Source organism: Bemisia tabaci, chromosome 10 (genome assembly GCF_918797505.1).
Source record: "Bemisia tabaci chromosome 10, PGI_BMITA_v3".
NCBI lineage: Eukaryota > Metazoa > Arthropoda > Insecta > Hemiptera > Aleyrodidae > Bemisia > Bemisia tabaci.
This window is the reverse complement of record NC_092802.1, coordinates 28,168,942-28,192,212: the sequence shown is the minus strand read 5'-3', so window position 1 is coordinate 28,192,212 and position 23,271 is coordinate 28,168,942. Positions and strand designations below refer to the sequence as shown.

The 23,271-nt window shown below is 36.5% G+C and overlaps 4 protein-coding genes across 4 annotated transcripts in view; 2 read left to right on the top strand and 2 right to left on the bottom strand.

Moving 5' to 3' along the window:
• The window catches only part of LOC109044409 (cytochrome P450 4c21), a 32,497-nt gene extending 28,485 nt beyond the window's left edge, over positions 1-4,012 (top strand). The window contains exons 11-12 of the mRNA XM_019062113.2: positions 1,126-1,305; positions 1,843-4,012. Coding sequence (XP_018917658.2) covers positions 1,126-1,305; positions 1,843-2,039 — 377 coding nt within the window. The 3' untranslated portion in view covers positions 2,040-4,012. The remainder of the gene's footprint in view (positions 1-1,125; positions 1,306-1,842) is intronic.
• On the bottom strand, positions 3,744-9,813 carry ATPsyngamma (ATP synthase, gamma subunit). The gene is made up of 6 exons (XM_019062313.2): positions 9,655-9,813; positions 8,307-8,481; positions 7,734-7,933; positions 6,765-6,902; positions 5,428-5,648; positions 3,744-4,475 (listed from the first exon to the last, which is right to left on the bottom strand). Exons 1-6 carry the CDS (start codon positions 9,687-9,689, stop codon positions 4,375-4,377), a joined length of 870 nt encoding a protein of 289 aa, XP_018917858.2. The 5' UTR covers positions 9,690-9,813; the 3' UTR covers positions 3,744-4,374.
• Positions 9,814-10,107: 294 nt separating this feature from the next.
• LOC109044533 (DNA excision repair protein ERCC-8) lies at positions 10,108-16,483 on the top strand. The gene is made up of 3 exons (XM_019062312.2): positions 10,108-10,605; positions 11,467-11,774; positions 14,473-16,483. The coding sequence occupies exons 1-3, from the start codon at positions 10,433-10,435 to the stop codon at positions 15,213-15,215; spliced, it is 1,224 nt and encodes a 407-aa protein (XP_018917857.2). The 5' UTR covers positions 10,108-10,432; the 3' UTR covers positions 15,216-16,483.
• Positions 16,484-18,275: 1,792 nt separating this feature from the next.
• On the bottom strand, positions 18,276-21,927 carry LOC109044532 (NADH dehydrogenase [ubiquinone] 1 alpha subcomplex subunit 7). Its single transcript, XM_019062311.2, has 3 exons — positions 21,731-21,927; positions 19,891-20,087; positions 18,276-18,541 (listed from the first exon to the last, which is right to left on the bottom strand). Exons 1-3 carry the CDS (start codon positions 21,803-21,805, stop codon positions 18,400-18,402), a joined length of 414 nt encoding a protein of 137 aa, XP_018917856.2. The 5' UTR covers positions 21,806-21,927; the 3' UTR covers positions 18,276-18,399.
• Between the last annotated feature and the right edge of the window lie 1,344 nt (positions 21,928-23,271).

Sequence of the window (23,271 nt, the reverse complement as noted above, 5' to 3'; positions counted from 1 at the left end):
GCCCATGAGTCGCCTGTATTTTGCCGCCCCTTCTGATTCGTTTTGAAACATGGATGCAAACCATCAAGTGAACGTGCCGGAGGAGGAGGGGTGCATAAGACGCCTTTACTCGTGTTGGGCACATTTTTTATGAAAGCCCTATCAACATTAGAAAAAGTTCATGGAACTTTGCGCGAAAGTTAAGTTTCGTAAACCTACCTCTGTGTGGACAAGGCCTTTCATTTATACGAAAAAATTATGAAATAATAAAACATGAATGTGGTATAATAATTTCAATTCCCGCCACCGCGCCATCCGCACTGTGTTTGGCGCAATGCGTGAAGTATTCCTACAGTCTTGTAGGCGCTATGCATTTCTCGCCGACCGCTGCAGACCGCACTGTGTTTGACGCAATGCGTGAAGTATGCATGCAATCTTATAGGCGCTAATACGTGTTACATGCCGACCGCCGCACCGAGGGCTTCTCCCTTTCATCTCAAATCCTCGTCATCATTGCTCTCTCCGCCGCGCCGCGCCGCTCCAGGCCAAATTGCGTGTTTGGGTTCTCTCTCACCTAGACTAATGAAAGGCGCTGTCTCTCGTATCACCGAAAGACGAACAAATTAGAAATTACGATACTTCAACTCTCAGGAAATGAGAGATTTTGCCGCCTTTTCTTGTTTGTAATTTTTTTTTTTTTTTTTTCTGAATCAGATTTTTTTTGATACCTACATTTGAAAAAAATGGAAACATTTTCGGCCCCCTAAATTTGCCGCCATGGGCCGCGGCCCATGTGGCCACCCCCTAAATCCGGCCCTATTAGGTATTTTAATTTACCATAGGCTTTCCTGTGTCATCTTCTTGGAGATAGTCTATGGTCCTTTGGGGCCGTGGAGAGCATGTGAGGAGTTTATGCCCCTTGGATGAACTTTCAGTTTATCTATTCGATACCACTTAATCAGGATCATCCCTTGAAAAATACCTACCAAATGGGGTATGAAAGTGTGAGGTTTTTGCAGACCTTTCGTTCGAGGTTTGTCTTGAATCCGGGAGGATTTTATTCTTCTACACAAGATGAGAGATTTTTAATCATTTGAGATGCAAGTTTGGAGCATAACTTCTGACATTTTTTTTCTTTTTCAATAGGTTTTAAAACAATTCCTAAAGATACAAGAATTCTCATCATGCTGGCTAGTCTTCATCATCATCCTGATTTTTGGGAAAAACCATATGAATTTTATCCAGAACATTTCTCCCCGAAAAATGTTAGCAGTCGAATGAAAAATACCTTTCTGCCATTTTCTCTAGGAATGCGAGACTGCCCAGGTAGGCAAAATGATGTACTCCAACTGTTTGCTCCAAAACTCGAGGATTTCGTTTTTTCCTGACAAAAACATCCTTCTAATTGTTTAAAAGTTAACACCTTATAATGTACTACAGGGATGTGCCCCCTGGTCGCTAAGCGTCTCAACTCAAAGAGGGTGATTTGCGCTCTGTAAGAATTAATCAAAGTAGAGTAGGATTATCAAAGCACTGTATACCATCAATAGCCAAAAAAAATTATGAAAATCGACCCGTTGGGTCGATTTTCATAATTACAATGGAACGGAAACGGGTCGTTAGGTACATCTTCCAAACGGACTGTGACGAAAATGAATATTTAGAGGATCAAAAAGCTTGTGGTAATGAAATCATGATTTACTAACCAATCTTGAAAAAAAGGTCCCATTTGGACCCTAAAAAAGGGGGAAGGCACTAGCTACTATTTCAGATAAAAAGAATGAACTGTTTCCTTGAGTTGAAGACTTTTTCAACAGAATTCAGTATTTTGTTCGAATATAGTATTCTTGACTTTTCTTTCAGGGGGAAAATATGCAATTCAAACGATGAAGTACGTTTTGGCACGGACACTCCTGGAAATGAAATTTACAGCTCAGCACATGAAGCGTTGGTCAAATGTCTATACAGAGAACGATTTGAAATTTGGGTTTACGCAGGTCCCAACCAAAGGGTTTATGGCAACTGTCAAGCTGAGAAATGAAGCCACAAAGCATGGTTAAAAATTTTAGAATCATTAATTTTGATATTGCATCAATTATCGGAGTACATGGTTGATTTGTTGGTTTTGAAGAGGAAAAAATGAGAGGTACTACTTTCTGCGGTAAATTTGTGTGATTACTTGAACAAATATTAGGCCTAATCTTTAAAAAAACTGAAAATTGATTTACTAGAATTTAAAGGATCAGAATCAGCGTAACTGCACCAGGCATAACTTATTAATTGAACTGCATTTGACAATAAGGAACTAAAATTGAGGGCGCTTACATAGAATCACTTCTCTGCATAGGGAAACTAATGGCACATGTTGTTTCTGAGATGAGCCAGAAATTGTAGTTCCTTATTGTAAAAAGTATTCTGATTTCTTCACATGTTTTATTTTTCCCTGAAAACTAACCAACATTCTGATTCAAAACATTGTAAGTGTTCTCTCTGTAAGACGAAAACTCAAAGACTTTCACGGCTGTTTAGTTCTTTATCAATACAGTGAAATATGAAAGAAAGTTAGGAAACATGAAATACAATTAGACTTATACTGGCTAAAGCCATCCAACTGCACAAAGAAGCAAAGATTAACAAAATCGTAAGGATTAAAGAGAAATCAACCTACTACATTTCAAGTTGCCTAATTTTATTAACTCTTCAACTTTTTCGACAGAGAATTAAATAACATAAAAACTTAAAATTTCCGAAAAAAAACTCCTACAGGTTACCTGTAAGGATATACAGCATTTCTACTGAATTCCAAGTTGGAATGGTACTCTGTTTTTTGTTGAAACAATAAAACATGAGAGAAAATCACGCGTCTGATGAAGTTAGGTTGTTATGTTCAACTCCTTAATTAGACAAAGAAGTTAAGTAATGTTTTTGCAATTTTGGAAAAAAAAGTTGAAGTTGACTGAAAATGTAAAAGTTGACGACTCCGTAGAACTTCTGACTCTATTCTTGAGGCTAAAAAAGGGGCTCATGTATCAAACTGATTTCATGAAATATACTTGCACAGGATTTGGACTTGATATGACTTTGGTCCTAATTTTTTTAAAACGAGACACTTAACTTCTTTAGCTTCGCCCGAGTTACCTATTTTCAAAGTAGTAAGTAAAGTGTTTCCACTCCTCTCCCCTCTCTGAAAAAGTCAAGATTTTTTTCCGTTCACCTATTTTCTGGAATATTTTTCAATTTTTCCTGTCTCTTTTTCGCTTTGTTGAAATTCCAGATGATATCTGTCTTGAGATGTTTTTTTTTTTTCATTCTACTTTTCGCTACTTGTTTAATTCATCATTCAAAAATGTACTATAAATCTGTAACTTCGTTACAAATATAAAAGAAAAATGTTCTTGTAAGAAAACGAATCCATTTTCTGATGGATGATATTTTCAAAATAAGAGAGTTTTTTTCTCCTTCCCCATATTCCATCCATAAAGCAACAAATTCTCCGATAAAAATCACTGGTTCAAATTACAATTGATCAGGGGTGTAGAATTTTCATTCTTTGTTCCACTAGCCTGCTGGCTTTCCAAAGTTATCTTATCAGCTTTGCAAAAAATTTCCCGTCAACTGGAAAAGTGATAGTCTCGTTTCATATGTCTTCTTTGATTTTAGACCCTTAAAAATTTTTCCTCTTTCTATTTTGTGCACCCCTGCAATGGATATGTCTATCTAATGATATGCTCAAAATTAATTTGAAACCAATGAAAAAAACAAAATTTGGGTCTTTTAGGTTTGTTTTATTGGTTGAAAAATGTAGTTTAATGGTACACGTACTTAGTGGATTTTACTTCAAAAAAAAACTTTAAAAATATTCAACAAACTTATCACTGAATAATTACGAGAACATACAAAATGCGATAAAAACTTCCAACGGCACAGTCGATTTTAATTTAGCCAACACCTGGTCTTAGAAATAAATGATGAAAGCTCATTGGGTGGGTGTCTTACAGTAGGGTCAAGATAAAATGTCAGGATTCAAGAACCGCGATGAGCAGAAAAGGCAACAGGTCCAGCTTTTAGCGGTGTTAAATGGTTCCATGAGTTCTGCTGCAACACTTTTCCGCTAACCTGATTCATAAATCCAACATTATATCTTGTTGAGTTGATTTCTGTTGCAACTTCTGACCAGTAACAGCTCCTATTCGGAGGTTCCAGCAAAACGCCTGATATTGGAGGAATTTCATGGTTTTATGACACAGAAGAAACTGCAAAAAAATCAGAGCTCCAATACCTTATGGGGGATATGCTAGGGTTTGAAAAGCAAGTTAATATTAATATGATATACCGATAAGTGAATATGAACATCAACGCTAAATTAATAAATCCATTGCTACTATAATATTCAGCTTACAAAGCTGAGGCTCCAGAAATGATTTCAATCAATTCACGAGTAATGACGGCTTGACGGGTTCGGTTGAAGGTCAAAGTCAACTTGTCAATCATTTCACCTGGAAGAAAAACATTAATAAAATAATTAAAGTTGGTGTTCAGTTTAATCTACAAATATCAAAGTACCTGAGACAGAATGAAATCCAAGATGGTAAGTGCAAATTTTGTTTGACAGAAAACTTTCATTCCATCTTAAGAGTAAACTTTTGTAGAACAGTTAAGTTCAGTTGGTTCAAGCTATGCAACTTTAGTAGGAAATTACTACTGAACCAAATTACAGCACTGATTGGTATTGCTTAAGCCATGTTTTCCACCAATAGGTTAGCTAATGTAGTTTCCTGCACCTGTCCCAGTTCTTCGTCCATTTTAAGTCCTACACTGCTTCAGTGAAGCAAAGTTGTAGCCTAACATGGCAAATATAATGCACAAAACACAAAACACAAAAGTTCTGTAACATCTACCCTTTGCCGCTTCCAGTGCTTTCGGCCGCGCGGCCTTTTTGATTTGCCTCACCAAAAAGACAAGATTTTGTGGCGCAATGCTTGGTTGCACGGGAGAATATACGATTTGCTCCAATCCAATTTTTAACAGGGTTGCCACAGATTTTATAAAAGAAAATTCCTTCAAATTTCTTCGAATTCTCAGTCACATTTCAGTAATATTCCCTGCCAATTGAGGATGAGCCAGTTTGTTAAAAAGACACAATTTGAAACAGTTTTTGGGCAACATTTGTTGTTTGAAACATCAATCTCATTCTAGAGAGAAAGTAAGGGTGACTTAACAATTTTTCTCTGACACTTTTGTCATTTTCTCCCATATTTTCAGATTTTTCCTAACTTTTTGAAATTCCCTGACATTTTCCGGTTTTCTCAAGACTCCCTGACTGGCAGACTTGTTTATACTCTACAACTAATGGTATTTTAGCTACGGAGCATAAGTGTTGATTTTAACCAATCACACAAATTCCATCAGATTGTGGAGGGGCAAGTAAAGTTCAAGAGAGATTCTTACCAGCATTTTTACTGGCGTTATCCATGGCAGTCATACGTGAAGACTGTTCACTGCAAGCGCCTTCTTTCATTGCGTAGTACAACAATGAAGCCAAAGAGAATTCAATGTAGCTCTGAATGACTTCAGAGTCGAGCGAGTCGTAAACACCCAACTTGGGAGCAGCTTCGATGGCAGCTACGCTGAACAACGGGATTTCAGATGTTGTGTAGGAAACAACAGACCTAAAAACAAACAGAATGAAATTAAATAGAATGAAAACATAATAAAAACTACAATTTTTCAAAGTAAGAAGCATGATAAGACTTGAATTTCTGTTAACAGGAATTAGAACTGATTTATCTAATTGCTTTTGTTGGGATTGAAAAGTATGTTCACTTACTACTTTCAGGGCTAAATGCAATAAATGGGTATCTCAATTGCAACATTTAAAAACCTCCCGAAATTTAGTGAGTTTTATTTAGAATGAGGGAAGAAAATTCGCAGAAAATTTTGACAGAAACTTTCGGTTGGTTTCCCTTGGGGGGGAAAAAAATGGAGCCTTACAACACTGCAAACTGAAATGTGCTTTTATTTTTCAATTAAGCCATCAGCTCTTGTTTCATACAGTCATAATATCGGAAAAAATGACAGGAAATAAGGCTAAATAATAATTTCTTAATGTCAAAAAAATACATACAAAATTTTAAGAGGTTTCATTGAAAAATCAATTGGCGTAATTTCATCATATTGATGATGAAATTGCAGAAACATTATATCTCAGTTTGCAGCATTGCAGACTGTCTGTCATACTTCATTTTCTGAATAGCACGCTACGCAACATCATTTTTTAAAAACTTGGTTGAATTATTTTATTGTAAGTGTAGAATATTCTGCACAAAGACCAAGCCAAATGTTCGTTTGGTCTCAGTTTGAAAAAAGAAATATAAGCAAAGATTTTGAAATACTGCAAACTGGATACATTTTTAGCTATTTCACCGAAGATATGGAACTGTAAACACTAATTTCATGTTTATTAGTTGGTTTTGGCTTTAAAAAAACTTTTTTATCATGTTTACAGTAAAATTTAGATAAGAAATTTCATCTTGTAGTTCTCTGATCATGTTTCAAGTGGAATTTTGGTGAGGAATTGTATTTTGAGGTGATCTAATTCATACCATTTTCTGAACTAATACATCTGCACAATCTTTGATCAAAGACTCCTACTTATCATTTGAAGTCTAAATGAGGTCAAAGCCCTTCCCAATTTCCCTTCTTTAATACTGAGAGTTAACCAACCGTAAAGTCGCTTTAGAAAATCTGATAATATCAATGGAAAAAAATAAAAAAATAGTACTTACTTGAAACGGTTGTAAACAATTTTTCCAGTGGTGAAGTTGTGCTTGCTGGTTTCCTGAGCAATTTTGGAAGCATCCTTGAAAGTGGGTGGTTTGCGACCAACCTCATTAGCCACCATAATGATGTTCTTTCCATAAAGTCTAGGAAAGCAAAGTAGAATACATTATGTTATGCTACTTGGAACCAAAATCAAATTTTCCTTCGAGAAATTTTTCAAAGATAAGAAAAACTTATAATAAGAGTGAGAAAGATAAGTATCTACATCTCTCTCTCAGTTTTATGTGGGATTTTTCCCTTGTATTTCAGGAGTAACAGCATGCTGTTATACAGTATGATTTTATAAATTCAGCCATATACAAGTGTCTTTGCTATTGTTGGTCTATTGTCTTTCTAATTTAGTACACCAAAGAGTTACAGGGTTGCCTCAAAGTTGAGAAAATTATAATCTCTGAAATTTCCCTTATTTCCCTGAAAATTAGAAATTCCAGATGCTCAAGACATAATTTGAAATGGGTTTCATGCCAAATCTGTTGTTTGAAATGTCAAACCTCCCTGACTTTTTTAACTTCCCTGATACTTCCTGGTATTCCCTGACTGTGACAACCGTAAGTCACAATCACATTGCAGTGTATCAAAATCTCATCTGCTGTTGTAGATCCAACTGTTGTAGGAAACTACCCCACATTTTAAAATACAATTTTGTGGAAATGACCTTTATATGTGCGAGAACACTTGCAACAATTTTTGAGTGGGATATCAGTTGGTTTTTTTCAAAAAATTAAAATGAGAGCTTTTGAAACACAGAAATGTAGGTAAATGTGTCTATTTTGCTTAACTCTATCTGTTTGTATCATAATTAAGTCGAATTTTCATGAATGAAATAAATGATGTGGGTAAGAAATCATGGGTCAATGCTTAATGCATAGTAATGATACAATTGGGAAGAAGATACAAATAAGAGAAATAAAAACCTCTGCAAGATGGCCCTTGACTTGTCTCCAACGCAGATGACCTTGGTGTTCTCAGAATCTTCATTCAGTTCGTTCCTGATGGCACGAGAGACAGTGGTATGGACAGCTCCGCACAGTCCTCTGTCAGATGTCACAGCAATAAGCAGCTTCTCTGGCTTTGCGTCTTCGAGAGGGGCAACCTCAGACTTTTCGTAGAATTGCTAGAAAATAAAAAAGACATTATAAGCTAAACAAGCAAAATAATAATTCAAGTCTGAGGCCAATAATTTTTCACACAAAACTTCATATGAGCCCCTGATGACATGAATTTACTTAGACATCAACCAATTCCTTAGACTTTTCAAATAAGAAAGTGTAACCCCAGATTTTGCAGTTTACTCAGATAACCCTGCAAAGAGTTGTTGGCTCTATGCTGACTGTACACATGTACTTGGAAAAGTAAGTACAGTTGGATCATAGGGGTGACAACAGCTTTAGCACCACCCGATCTCCTTCATTATTTCCTTTTCCCTGTTGATTGAAAACTCTCAAAGATGGGAGGATGAAAAGCGGAGACGGAAAAAAAAAACGTACCTGAGAGCCCTCTCCGTAGGGTCTTGCTTGACGCAACTCACGTTCAGCTCGGGCGTACTTTGCGGCTGACACCATCTTCATTGATTGGGTGATCTTTTGGATGTTCTTCACCGACTTCAAACGGATGGAGATGGCCTTCAACGTGGCCATTCCGCATGACTGCTGTTGCTGAGGCCTGCAATTTCAATATCGCTTATTATTAATAAAAAATCACATTATTTATGGAATTTTTGAAGAGATGAAAGATGCGAAAAGAAAATACTATGATACGATAGAGAGAGAAATCTGCCTTAAAACATTCTTGATTCCTTATCATTTGATAGGCTAAAACATTGACAGACTAATTGAATTAGTTTACGTAGGAAATGATAGGGATAAAGCACAAAAACGGAAATGATAGGTACAGCTACAATTTCATCTTAGAGGTATAAATGTCACGAAGATAGGAAATTTTGCCTAGATTTTCAGTACGTAATGTTTCAAGAGAACTCAACCTATCTTCATCCCTGAAATTTGCAGATATTTCTGATTGAACACATACAAATCATGCTGAAGTTCTGTGCGGTTGTGCTCTTAAAGTGGTCCGCCTGCAAAAGGATGAACCATGAAATACAAACCCAACTAAAATATATGACCAAAATCTCAACCACCGACATCAAGTGACTCTTCTCACGCCCAGAAGTGAAGACATTTAAGAGTACATTGAACATCATGTGCAGTAGAAGGAAGCACATAGTACAAGCGAGAATCAGCCATGGAGCACATTGAGAATATTAGTGCGTAACTCACATTAAACTGACTCTTGCATAATAAAACAGAAATTTGCTTGAAACATCAAGAAAACTTAGGTCCAGGGGAATGAAAGGTTTCGCGGAACTCAAGTCAGCCAACACTGGTGATAACAGCTTCGATACAAATTTCAACTTAGCATCAATAATTGTGACCTATGAGGATGCACGAATTAATGCGAGCTTGATGTTAGTATCATGAGCTTGAAAGGCATGGAAATAAGCTCAATACAACAAAAACTGGAAGGATCTCGGCGCATGATTGATCGCAGAATGCAAATGGAGTCCAGGCCTTGGTCGAGTGACCTACAAGCACCAGATTACAATACATGGATTTAAAAGGGATAGAAACTCTTCGGATTATTCATGACCAAGTGATTGAAAATTGACTTCATCAGGAGAGAGTTGAAAATTGTGTGGTTTGAGCCGAGATGACTGATAATTTCGATAGGCGGCTTCATAACCTTTGATTGACTTTAGGCACGAGACGGAATGAGCGTTACTGATAAGAAATCGGCGACAGTGATGAAGAAACCAAGGAAATAATTGATGGCACTTACTGTACAAGCCTCAGAAGTTTCGTTTGCCCGAACATCTTGATCGGTCTTGAATAAAACTACAACGACATGGAAAATAAAAAGGTCTCTCGTCTTGCGACCTGAGACCTAGAGACCAGCTGACGGGGTCGGGGGGAGGAAGAACGATCGGTCACTAGTTTCCGCCACGCTGCATTGTTGCATGATTGATAAGACGCGAGTTTACTGAGAGTGAAAAAAAAGAAATAATGAAATAATAAAAAAAATGTATAACATTATCATTGACTTAATACTTACCGAAGTTTAAAAAACAAATTAGAAGAATCGTAATAACTGATGGGGCGATTATTGGCCAATTCTTAATATAATTAATTTAATTTAATTGGAGATTTGACAATGTTTTGCCGGTGTTCCCTATGAATCGTCAAGGAATTTTTGAAATTCCAAAGTTGTGTTAAATTAAATTTGGGAACGTGGCACTGAATTTATTGTAAACAAAACAACGTAAGCCGACTGGGAAATGGAAAATTGCCGTAAACAAACGTAGGAATTACGGAAAATAGTGTTTTAAGTAGTGTTTGACGTGTTTTTTCTCTATCGTCAGTTTGTAGTCGTGTGTGGACTTTGTAACTGTAGTGGTTATACTCTACTTCATATTTCTTTAAGTTATAACAGCTCTCTTCCTCCAGCTTCTTTTCGGTCGCTTTTCTAAAATGTAATATCAACTACGATTCATCCAAATTCTTTGGATGTACACAAGGTACTCGGAAAAGCTCAGAAGCAGTTTTTATGAAGGAAAAGCATGTTCCGAAGTCTGGAAAATGCTAGGGCAGGAGTTGTCAGTCCCAATGCTTTTAGAACAATCGAAATCACCAAACGCTCCTATAATTTACAGCTTAGTCAACTGCGCGATATCGAGAGCGTTCACACTGCTCTCATTAACTCAATTCAAGTTGACAATAAAATTGGGCGATAGTAAGTATCCTTGGTTCAATATTATTTTGAATGTCAAAGCTGCCTGCCCTGTATTTTAAACTCACATTAGACAAGTTGGTAGACGGTTACCTTCCATTTGCAAATGACTGTACTGCTGCTGTCCAATAATTACTGAAGATTGAACACAGCTGCTACTCTTGCCTTGCAGAGATATGATACACAGTCTACTGCACATGACAGTTGGGAGTGTGTAATGTCAGCCCATCTGATAGAAATTTTAGAGGTGTCGTCTGATAAGTTGGCCGTTGTGTACATTTGATTTGCATGCGTTTTTGCGTCACTACCATCCACATGAAAACATCCGACTCTTGCAGAAGCAGGAACACAAGCTTGGATAGGTTTTTCAATACTTTCAAACCTTGTAACACTTTAACTTTTAGCCACACTGAAATCACAACCAAATAAAAGTCATGTATCATCACTGATAAGTAGTTTTTTTAGGAAACGAGCATGAGACGGATGTTTTTAAGGTAGATAGTAACGAAAGCTGCTTTATGCAGAGGCATAAATTCGGTGCGCTTGGAAGCGAAATGAACAAATGCCAATTTATCTGAAGACACCTCCACAGGCGTTCACAAACAGTAAAAGAAAAAAATCCTACAGGATCTTACCAGATAAATATCAGTCTTCTCTCTAAACACTTCCACCAAGTATATTTTGAACAAAAAACCAGAAATATCTCTCCAGTCAGAACTAAAAGTATTGTGTTCAGTACAGGTAGTTGCTCCAGATTTTCTGAATTCTCAGCACAGTGTCGACCATTGAACAGAACTTTACAGAAGCAAAAACAATAAAAAAACAACAAAAATAATTTATTTGGTCCTTTTTTTTCTATTTCAGCATGCTGTCAGGATGTGCCGACGGCACAATTTACATCCACGATCTTTTCAATCTCTCCGGTTCTCCGTCACATACATGCAAAGCTGTTTGGAGAGAAAAGAAAGCTACCGTGAACTCCCACAATGCAAGTGTTGAAACAGTGCAGTGGTATCCATTTGATATGGGGCTCTTTGTAACCAGTGGCTTGGACAAGATTTTAAAGATCTGGGATGCTAATACTTTGCAGCCATGCTCAAAGATCTCTGCCAAAGGACAAATTTATCAACATCACATGTCTCCTGTACCTGCAAAAAATTGTGTCATCGCCGGTAAGATCAACCTTAAGTGAAGTCATAGCTCCATTACAGAGGTGCAAAATATGCTCAAGCATGCAAGCTCTGTATCAAGTTGTCTCCTTCAGTCAAAAGAATCACAAATGCCATTTGTGCTAAGGCACTATTTTGCCAAACTTTTCTATTTTACTTTGGAAAAACTTATGGTCATGATCACTCGATAATTTTACTGGAAACTTTTTTTTGTCATCAAGATTCATCCCTGAAATTTCTGTGGTTTAAAATAAATATTAAAACAGTATCAAGATGTCTGGCAACATAGCGTCTGAATATCAATGGTGTTTATGATACTCAGACCCCATGAAGAAAAAAAAGGAAGGGTTTGCATCTTGGGCATTTTTTGATGATGTAGGTCAGTACAGACGACTGTTATCACACCTTTCTTGGAAATGGTGTGATTTATGGAAAAAAAATCATTCTTTAAAAAATGTTTGAAATTATATCATGAGTTGATTTAAGCAAAAAAATTGGACATTATGGTCCGTTTTTCACTCTTCGAATTCCGAATTTTGCCAGCCAGGTTGTATGGACCTACTTCACAGGGTAAACAATCCTCAGGATGCAAACACCTCCTTTTTTTTCTCTATGCTTAGGCTCTAATGTGAGAAAATGTGGGAAGAGACCATTTTTAGATACCCAGAAACTTTTTTTTCAAAAAAAAAAAAAAAAAAAAAAAATGAGCATTTATAAACAGAAGTGTGCCCGGATTTTCATCATTTTTATCATCAGCATTTCGGCTCAGTGTATACTTCCATCCATTTTTGGAGTGAGGAAATACTCCAAAAAAGAGGACATTTTGAGGCTAAAAGTGCACCTGATTTTTGCTTTGAAGAACTTCCCGCACCTCTGATCCAAGCTTAGAGGTCAAATGTCCCTGCCTGGATTCCATATTTTTATCATTTCATTATTTGGTATTTGTTATAAGTAAACTTTATTTTCATATTTGTCACTTAAAGTAAAAAAAAAAAGAAGAAGAAGACACCTTTGCCATTTCTCCGCAAGATGCAAAAGTCTGTTAAAATTTTGTCTTGGTTACTAGTTCTAGTCAATGTGGCATCAATTTTGTCAATAATTCAGGGGGACCTTGTTATGTTTCAAAACAAAGACAGGATGCTCATTTTCCTAGGTTTAAAAAATCACACGTACAAACAATTCTAAGGTTTAAAAAATTACACGTACGAATAAAATGGAATGAAAATGAAGCATTTTTGGAGGAATAGAGAAAGAAAAAGGCTGCCTGATACGTATCACATCATATGTCATATTTCCTGTTTCCAATCTGATATTTTTTTTGTATTCCTGTCCTGCCTTTCTTACCTTACTTTTTTCTATTTTTTCTGGTGCAAATAAACTAGTTCTAACTTTGCCAACAAATCAGAGTCGAGTTTTTGATGTGGCTGATGTGATTTTTCAAATTCAGTTTGATCGCTTTCTGTTTCTTTTCAGTTTGATACTATGAAAAAGCAACTCAAAACTGTTGCACTTAAAAAAAAAGGAATCAGTAAAAATTGTTGCTAAGAATAATTCTCTATCTCAATATTTTTAAGTGCATTTGTTAGGTAAAAAAGAAAAAAGAAAAAAAAAAAAAAAAAAAAAAACACTTGCAACACAAATAAAAAGATTAGATGCCTGAAATTTACTGCTTTTTAGAATAAAGCCCTCAATTGATACGGGATCTTCTTAAGAACGAGCACAACAGAACATGTCTTGTATATCTAACTTTCCTTAAAAAACCTAGTGTCATATTATTTTTTTCAATGTCTAAGTGTCTTCAAGAACTGCTAATCTGAATCTCTTGCAGCTGAAGCTAGTCAGCAGATTTAAATAAAGCTGTCTTCTCATGGTTGTGGTACAAACAGATGACTCCAAATACTAAAAAAAAGTATTTGCGAGGGACAGGTTAAAAGTTATTTAATGAGATTTGGCACTCAGGGTGATGTTTCAAATCAATTGATTTTAGAAAAGTCCTGAAATATTTTCTCTTCAGAAGACTTTCAGACTTCGTGTCACTCTTTATTCTCAAAACAGACAGCTATTCCACATCACTCTTTAAAAACTTTATTGCTTTCTTCCCAATGCAAAGATATTCTTTGTAAATAGATCAGTGGCATCCAATTTTTTTAATTCATTTTCTGAAAGCACAGCGTGATCTGAGCTTCCCTAGAATTTTTCAGATTTTTTTTTACCCTTGAATGGCAAAGAAATCCCGTTTTGAAAATGCTACAAATGAGACCTGTGTGTCCCAATTTTTTTGGCGGGTTCTGATAACGTAGGTTAACAGGAGGAACAGCGTTTGCTGATTGGCTGAATGCAACTTCAGGCATTTCCTTGCAACATATTTTCATCAGCTTTTTCTCCCCTTAGAAATGATTTTTTGAACTTTTTAATTATCTCTTTGGTTTTTCTCCCGAAATTTTACAATGAGAGGTATGCATGAAATATTAATTCTGCAAAAATTCCGTGCCATTGCCCTATTTCAAGCCATGATGCTGGTTTGGCCTCCTTTTAAAAAATAAAATAGAAGCGGAGATTGCAGACACGCAGCAATACCGAGATATGCACTTTCGCAGTTTTACTGTCAATATTATCGTCAAAGACTATGAAAAGTTATATTTTTTATCACATGCAAATCTATGATGGATGCCTTCAATGTTTTTTTATTCTCTTCTTTCAGTGGCAAGCAGTGATCACAATGTTGTTTTGTTCGATCTGAGAATCGGAAATTGTACACAAGAACTTCGAGGCCACTCGAATGCCGTCATCTCTTGTGAGTGGTCCTCAAATGATGAGCACATTCTTGCAACTGGAGGCTCTGACTCTAGGCTATTGGTGTGGGATATTAGGTCTGCTAAGCATTGTTTACTAAGCCTAGATATAGAAAATAAAAACGCAGTCTTAGATCATAAAAAAGCCAACCGAGCGCATGATGGCTACATATCGAGTGTTAAATTCATCGACAACAGCACCTCTTTACTCTCGTTTGGCACAGACAATAAACTAAGGCTATGGAATTTAGTTAGTGGAAAAAATCAAGAGGTTGATTACGGGAACATAAAAAACAATCGAAAGAAAAAAATACAAATCGATGTCTCTCAAAATTCTAATCCTAGTGTAGTTTATGTACCATCTGATGGAAATATTTTGATTTTTGAAATTAAAACTGGTGATTTAGTCAATACTCTCACCGGTCATTATAACAAAACGAATTGTTGTTATTTTGATCCTATTTATTTATACTTATATAGTGGTGGCTATGATCAAACAATTTTGGTTTGGAGTGATGACAACGTTCAGTACGTCGGATATACAGATAGTAAAAAACCAGTCAGTTCCTCTAAAAGTAAGTTTGGAAGGCCTCAAAAACCGGTTGTTGATCCTGAATCATTGCTAGAAGATGCATGGAGTGATGAAGATTGAATTTGTTACTTAATCTTTTTCACAAATTTTTTGGAATTTCAATTTTCCCTAATTTCTGGGATTACAGAAAAAGCACAATGAGAACTTTGCTCGTAAGGAGAACGAACTGCCTCAATGCAAAGTTTGTAACTGCCTTTCATTAGTTTATGGCCTACAGAGGAGCTCTTGCATGCCAAAGGAACTTGCGATTTAAGTACTTTCTTTGGTGCAAAACTGGTTACAAAACGATCTGTCCACTTATTTCGTCCAGTATTAAAATTGGCTGTTGATAATCAAGCCAGTGGTCTAAATTTTTTTTCCCAACAAGTATCTCAATATTTCGGCCCAAAAATTGGATCTGGTCTAACGGATTAACCACAGGTGGTAGATGAAATTTCATGGCACGAAAATGGAGGATGAAAGTCAACAAATTCCAATTGTTTCACTGTTGAAATTTCGAGGATGGAAGTTCACGAATTTCAAGTAGTTTCATGAAATTTTACTCTTCTGGTTGTAGTGTGTTGCACAAGAATTGATTTGTAACTCTCTGATTCAATGCATATCAAGGATAAAAGAATACCATCATATGCAATGTTATATTGCATTAATTATTGTCTTAGACTTATACTTTTATGGAAAAGTTTTGATACAACAAGATTGCATTCAGACCAACAAATTTATACGACAAAAAAATGTGATAGTCACATTAAGTATGGATGAAAAAAAGCATATGAATCGTCTTGAAACTGTAAAATTTTGCGAGAAACTTGATGGCGCCTCTTGTTTTGTCTGAAACAAACTCCTAAGCTCAAAAAGAGCTCTTATAGTTGAGGCTGTGATGAGAAATCTCCCGTGTTATGCTGAGAATCTACCACTGCATCCAGTCAAACTCTCCATTCACAGATAGGGAGTAAATAAATTAGCAGGGTGTCCCAGAACGAACTAAATTTCAGCCTTTACTTGGTAGGTCAATGCTCTTCTCCTCATCTTAAACTTTTGAAGAGACGTAAAAAACTAATTCAAGTTTACTTGTGATGTCAGTTTAGTCGTCCTGTAAAATCTTCTCTTGCTTTTGACTCTATTTCACTTTATACTGTCCCTTTTTGTGATATTTTGTACCTAAGTATTATTGAAGTTGTAAATCTCAAATGATCGTTTGTTAAAAAGATGTTGATGTTGAGAAAATTGGAGTTTGAGATAGGTCTCTTCCTTTTTTCCCTTTGTCTGTCAAGTTTTATTCTGTTCATTTATTGTTGAAGCATTTTAATACATTGTCCTTTTACTTTTTACATGGTTTTTTGTTTTGTTTTTATATAAGGCTCATGTATGTCGTTCTAAGTGGGAACTGCAGCTTTTTTATGATCTTATAGACAAGATATGAACGAAAGCCCCAAGCAACATGTTTTCTCTCCTAAATTTCACTAAAAACGTGAATCACACAATGGAAAGTCTGTGAAATCAATGCTTAAATGAGACATAAATGTTACAATTGACATTGGTATGAGGGCAAAAATACAAATGTCAACAGCATAATCTGTTTTCCTTTTGATCTGTTTCAAGAATACTGGTTAATCGTGTTTAGAAGTTGATGTCCTACCTTCCAATTGAGTGAATCGTTTTCTACGTATGTTTTTGAAGAAGAATCACATGATTTGCTTTCTAGCATTAACCTTGTCTAGTAGCCCCTTCTGAATTTTGCTTAGATATGTTGCTATGGAGAACTCAAGATAAACTCCATTCCCTCACTGTTCAAGGTTTTTCATCAAAAGATTTCTTAGCCCATCTATCCCTTTCTATTTTACATATAAAGGTCTCGGCTGCAAAAATACTTCTTGCAAGAAATTGTAACCTAAACTTCTGAATGCACTATATTTTGGCCCTGTACAGTATGTCTTATCAGTGCAAAAAACCCTGAGTTTAGACAATTCACATGTATTCCTGTTACATCAGTTTAGAGACGCTACTTGAAATTTGTAGATTTCACGAGTTGTCTACAAAGTTCTCAAAAAAGAAAGGTACTCTTAAAAAGAAACTTTCACCCCTCATAAGTCTTTTGAAAAAGTAATAAAAAAATTTAATTGAAGTAATTTTTGCTCCTGTATTCAACCTATCCAACATGTCTAAGCACACCATTAACTTGGTAAAACCACAAAATAAACCATCATTTGCTGAATATTACAAATAATTCACTCTTTGAGGGTCCTAGACTACCTAAATGGATTTTAGTTGTTTTGACTTCTTTAAAACAATAACAAAATACATTTCCCTCTTTGCACCCCTATTCTTCCAAGGAGGGTTCTTTCAAAAGGTATGTTTATTTATCAGCAAAGGAAAAAGTTAAGGAGTCTTTATGTTCTCTCTTGACTTTTGATTTAGGGGTTTGGAATGAGGTTCAGAAGATAGGCCCATTTTATGTACGTCTTCTTTTTTTTACCCCTTTTCAAATGGATTGCATTTTGCAAAAAGGAACCACTAGCATTGCAATGTTGCTAAGATTGTGCAACTTCTTTTGTCTTGGAGGAAAAACCCGATTATCCCTTAATAGTTTCTATTTTACTCGCTAAAAACTGTAAATTTAAGACAAAAATTACCATCTAAATTTCATAGTTTTTCACAATTTCCGCAATTTTATTGCAAAGGATGAAGTTGCACAATCTTAGTATCATTGCAATGCTAGTGGTTCCTTTATGCAAAATGCAATCCAAATAGCCCTCAGGACTGATCCTGGGCTTATTCCCGCGGTCCCCTTGGTGCCGCGCCCCAGGTGACCATCACCTGAAACCATCAAACTTAGATCACCCGGCTGGGAATCAAAACTGGGTGCCCCTGATTATAGAGCTAGCACTACAAGCACTGCCGCACAGGAGGCCATTTCATTTTCAATTATATCTCCGATACACAACGTCTAAGAGGAATGGAGAACTAACAGATACATCAATTTTGCAATCATGTGGGTGAAAATAGCTGACCATCAGCACTTATAATGAAATCGGTGCTAATCTGATTTTATACTTGACCTCCAATATGCGGAGCTTTAAAAAAGTTACTTGGAATTTTTGAGGGTAAGAAAGAGAGTCAGTCTTTGAAACAGCCTAAAAGAAATTTATTTAATGATTATGACCTAAAAGAAGATACAACAAACATTGAAAATTAAAAGCTACCTTCTACATTCGTAGAATTTTCAAAACGCTGGACTCGTTTGTGCTTATCCATAATGCCTGTTTTGCCTATGTGTTTCATGCGGAAATTGGGGTCCGTTGCTGGGATCATAGGCAGATTCATCTGGGGCATCCCAAATATATGGTTTTCCAGGGGTAACTCCAAGGACATTTGCACTTACTTTAGATCTGAAAATCAAATAGGTAAATTGAAATTTTGACCGCCTTGGTACAAACAATAGCCTCCCTTAACAAATGGGACGAGTACGACGAGTATATCTACACATGGAGATATCACTAAGGTGCAAAACTTTTTAGCTCAATTTGCAAAGTTTCAAACTTCCTGTCATAGTTAATTTCTTATTTGGAAAACTAGCCATTATAATTTCTTAAAAAGTTCTAAAATTTTTCTTCTCTGTCAGGAAGATATTTTATTTAATTTCAAGCTATAAAGTTGGTTTGTCTTGGTCTGTGGTTTATCTTTCCAAAAATAACATAAGAGTAGAAATTATGAAACACTGCAACAGAGATATGTGGTTTCACTCTTTGTTCGCAAAATATATAATCAGCGTCAGAGAGCTAAATAAGGGGTTCTGAACTGTAATTTGTGCACCTTCAGGAATGTTGAGGGCAAAATCAATAACGTAAGAGAATGAGCTGAATAGTGGGCCTTGTCTCCTTTTTTATTCCTTCCACCTCAAGGCACATTTCTCTAGTGTAAGTTGGCAATCACATAACTCGTTTGCGGTGACTGAAAATCTCCGCCTCCATGTTATTTTTTTAAAGGAGAACAAGTTGACATCATTTCTTGAAGTTTTTGCAGAATTTTCTTTGAACAGAGAAGAGAAATCACGGCAGTTTTAAAGAATTGCCGTCGAGTAGTTTTCTGTTTGAAAAATAAAGTATGACAGGAAGTCTGCGACAAGGCAAACCGAGATATGTGATTGCCGACTTACATTGTCGATTTGCCCTAGGGGGTTACAAATACTGACATCAAATGAGATGAACATCATTATCAGACCGAGAAAATCCGGTCAAGAATTACAAAAATGTCACCTACGCCTCATTTTTCTGAATACTTTTGACATACTTTTATTGTCTTTGCTGCACTTGATGAGTTTCAAACGGATAGGTACAACTAAACATTTTTAAATTCTCAAATAAGTAATGGTAAATAGATCTAAAGCGGGGATATCGAAGAGAAAGAAAATACTTTATCAAGTACTTCAAGGTGTCAGAGACCTGGTAAGTGTTACCATGCTTTGTCTTTTTAATCAACAAAAGAAAATTAGAGACACCTCAGACAGACAATTTCAATCTTAAAACAGGGAGTCCACTGTGACTCAGTGTCTTGAAATGAGAAAAACAATTCTTCCACCATAAATGACAGGAGAAAATTTTCTTTTTCGTTGATAATCTGAAGAAGAGTGGAGAAAATCCCCTGATATTTATCGGACAAGTACATTCTTAAACCCCCCAAGAAGCAAGAAATTGCCAGGGAATAAATAAATTCCAGAATTCTGAAAATTGTAACTTACTTCGACTCGGCAGATTCAATTTGTGGCGCCACTTGTGGACCAGCAATTAGCAGCGGGGGCTCCACAATGTGTCTAGCATCCCGTGTGTAATAGTAGTTATCGCTGAGTTTTGCGTGTGGACCTGGTGGAAGTTGAGGAGGAGCAGGTGATCTAGTAGCCACAAACGCTGAGAATCTATTATCCCTGTCGTGTTTTCTCTGTAAAAGGGAATAATATTCATTCAGATTACGCACTCATTAGTGTCTCTGATTCATGAGCATTCATCTTTCTTGGCTATGATGTCCATGAAAGTTACTTATCTTTAAACAACAGTATCAATATTTCAATTTGGAGTTAGTGTACCATCAAACCTTGAACAAAATTGCAATCCTTAAAAACATAAAAAAAACCCTGCCACATAACTGGAAACGTAGACAGGTGATTTCACGATAACAGGAATAGCTAAGATGTGCAACACCTTAAAAATAAAAATGCACCAATAATAAAACGGATTTCACTACTTCATTTAAAAGGTATTGAACTTCATATTTCCAGCTTTGGCACGAACTATTTTAATTCAGTACCAAGTTGTAGTGATTGATAAACAAGCCGTTGAATCAGGTATCAGCGCTTCCTGCGGGACTGCTGGAGGTCCACGCAAACATGGCGGCCCTGCCAAATTGTGTCAGTTACATATCCGACACAGCATAACCGACACTTGAAGATGTGAAATGAAAGACGATACAAAAGATATAACTTGGCAATTTTTGAGTTATGAGGTGGAATTAATACTGCCTCAAAAGTTTTCTAAATTTTGGAGACTTCCTTTCAGTTTAAAAATGTTGAATTGAAGATTTTGTGTAGAGAGGAGTTAGAGCTACACACCTAAAAATCACTAGTTTTCTTAAAGATTAAAGTTTTTATTGTAAAAAAAACTGACTTCTCAGTAATGGTTTCATCAAAAAGACTTCAGGGAACAATTGGATGACAGTTTTGGAACACCTGGTTTCATCTGGCAAGATAAACACTGCACTTAATACAATTGCTAAAATATGTAACCAAATGTGGCAACACTTCTTTCTAATGACTTTGCTTGCATAATAATAAACGTTTCTGTTCCAACTAGCAATTTTCTTCAACATTAGAGTCTCCTTTCAGCAGATATTGCCAAAGAGTCCATGATTAGTACTGATTTATTACCGCAAATTGCTCTTATGCTTCAAAATTGGGGTTGGCGACGCGTAACCGACCGGAAATTTACAGCCTTTAAAGTCTCATATTATTAAATATAAATTAATTTATCATACTTTTTAGCATGTATAAGTTCAAGGACATCATTCCTAATGATTTATCAACTTGGTTTTCGATTGTTTTGCCCTATGTCGTTTATAACCTACGGCAACACGATTATTCCTCGTATCGTGAAATCACCCACACAAAGATTAATCAGCCTATGTAGCGGTGTGCTTAGGGAGAGGAATGCGAGGAATGACTTCTTGAACAATCCAAGTACCAAAGTACACACCCGTCCAATTTTCCCATTAAAAGTTACAGTCATATAAAGTGGAGCACTGAAGATTAACTAGTCTAGAGCCTTCAATTCTCTCAACCCTGCCGTATGAGACAATGCCAGCCAGTAAACTAAGTAAGACTGCTGATCTTGTTGTGGAGAATAATGGGAATTTAGATCTTAGGGTCAATGCAGAAAAAAGGCGGTGACTGACTAGCATGCCTTGGGATAAACATCTCATATTTCAGATGATGGAAAAGCCCTTCATGTACGGACAGAGAGATGTTTAGTGAAAAATTATGAGCCATGAACTTTGGTACAAAAAAGAAAAGTTGATAGAGGTCGACTTACCCCTAGGAGGAGATCGCGGAGAATTCTCAGGCCAATTGTTACATCTCGAAATTCTTGGGGTCTAGGTTTGGTCATTTTTCAAAACGCTGCGAATAATGATACACGGTGAATAATTAAACGGCTCTGTAAAAATGTAATTTGCAAAAGTTTTCTTATCAATTGTTTCGATTGAGAATTTGTTGAGGTTATGTTGTTGTTGTTTCTGTTTTCAACGCTGACAGAACACCGAAACTCGGCTGAATGGTGGCATTCGGTTGCATTCGGTGAGACGGCTAACTGCAGTGCGGCAAACTGTACTCTATGGGCAAAACTGAAATGAAGGCGCCTACAAGGCTGCATGAATACTTCACGCACTGCGTCAAACACAATGCGGTCAGCAGCGGTCGGCGAGAAACGCATAGCGCCTACAAGACTGTAGGAATACTTCCCGCATTGCGCAAAATGCAGTGCGGTCAGTGGAAGTTAAAATTATTAAACCACATTTCTGTTTGTTCTGTCATAATTTTTTCGTTCAATACTTATAAATGGAAGGCCTTGTCCACACAGAGATAGGTTTACGAAACTTAACTTTCGCGCAAAGTTTCGTGAACTTTTGCTAATAGTGTTGACAGGGTTTTCCCAAAAAATGTGTTCAACACGAGTAAATGTGTCTTATGCACCCCTCCCCCGCTGGCACGTTCATTTGATGGTTTTTATCGCGAGTTTCAAAATGAATGAGAAGGGGGCGGCAAGTAGGTGAATCCGGTCCTGGCGTCTACAAGCTATGTTTGAACCCCCCCCCCCCCCCCCTCAAAAAAAAAATAAATAAATAAAAAAACTTCATCTACCACCCGAGTGAGCGAGAAAATGAAACTCGACATGTCCATGCACAAAAATTGACATGCTATCAAACCTATAGGTGAACCTATTAAGGATCTATATGTATGCATATTTTAAAAAAGAAGTGATTTCTTGTATATGAGTGAACTTTGAATATCTATCAGGCCGATCTGAGAGAATTTTTTCTCGGGTGTGGTTACGTGTCCGAGGATTTAGGTACCACATTTTATCAGATTCGAGCCTTTAAAATTCCTTGCCTTTTTTTTTAAAAAAAAACATAAGAAAGGCTCTATTTACGGCGCTGTACATAGGCGCAGCATCCCAATTTTCTTTTCGTCGCTTTGCGCGGTCATTCACACCCAGCTTCCGGCTTTGCTCCCATGCTTACAGGGCCGGATTTACCTATTTGCCGCCTGTATTTTGCCGCCCATGGGCCGCCTGTATTTTTCCGCCCCCTTCTCATTCGTTTTGAAACATCAATAAAAACCATCAAGTGAACGTGCCGGAGAGAGAGAGGTGCATAAGACGCATTTACTCGTGTAGGACACATTTTTTGCGAAAGCCCTGTCATCACTACCAGCAAAAGTTCACGGAACTTTTCGTGAAAGTTAAGTTCCATATACCTATCTCTATGTGGACAAGGCCTTCCATTTATGAGAAATGAACGAAAAAATTATGAAAGAACAAACATAAATGTGGTTTAATAATTTTAACTTCTGCCG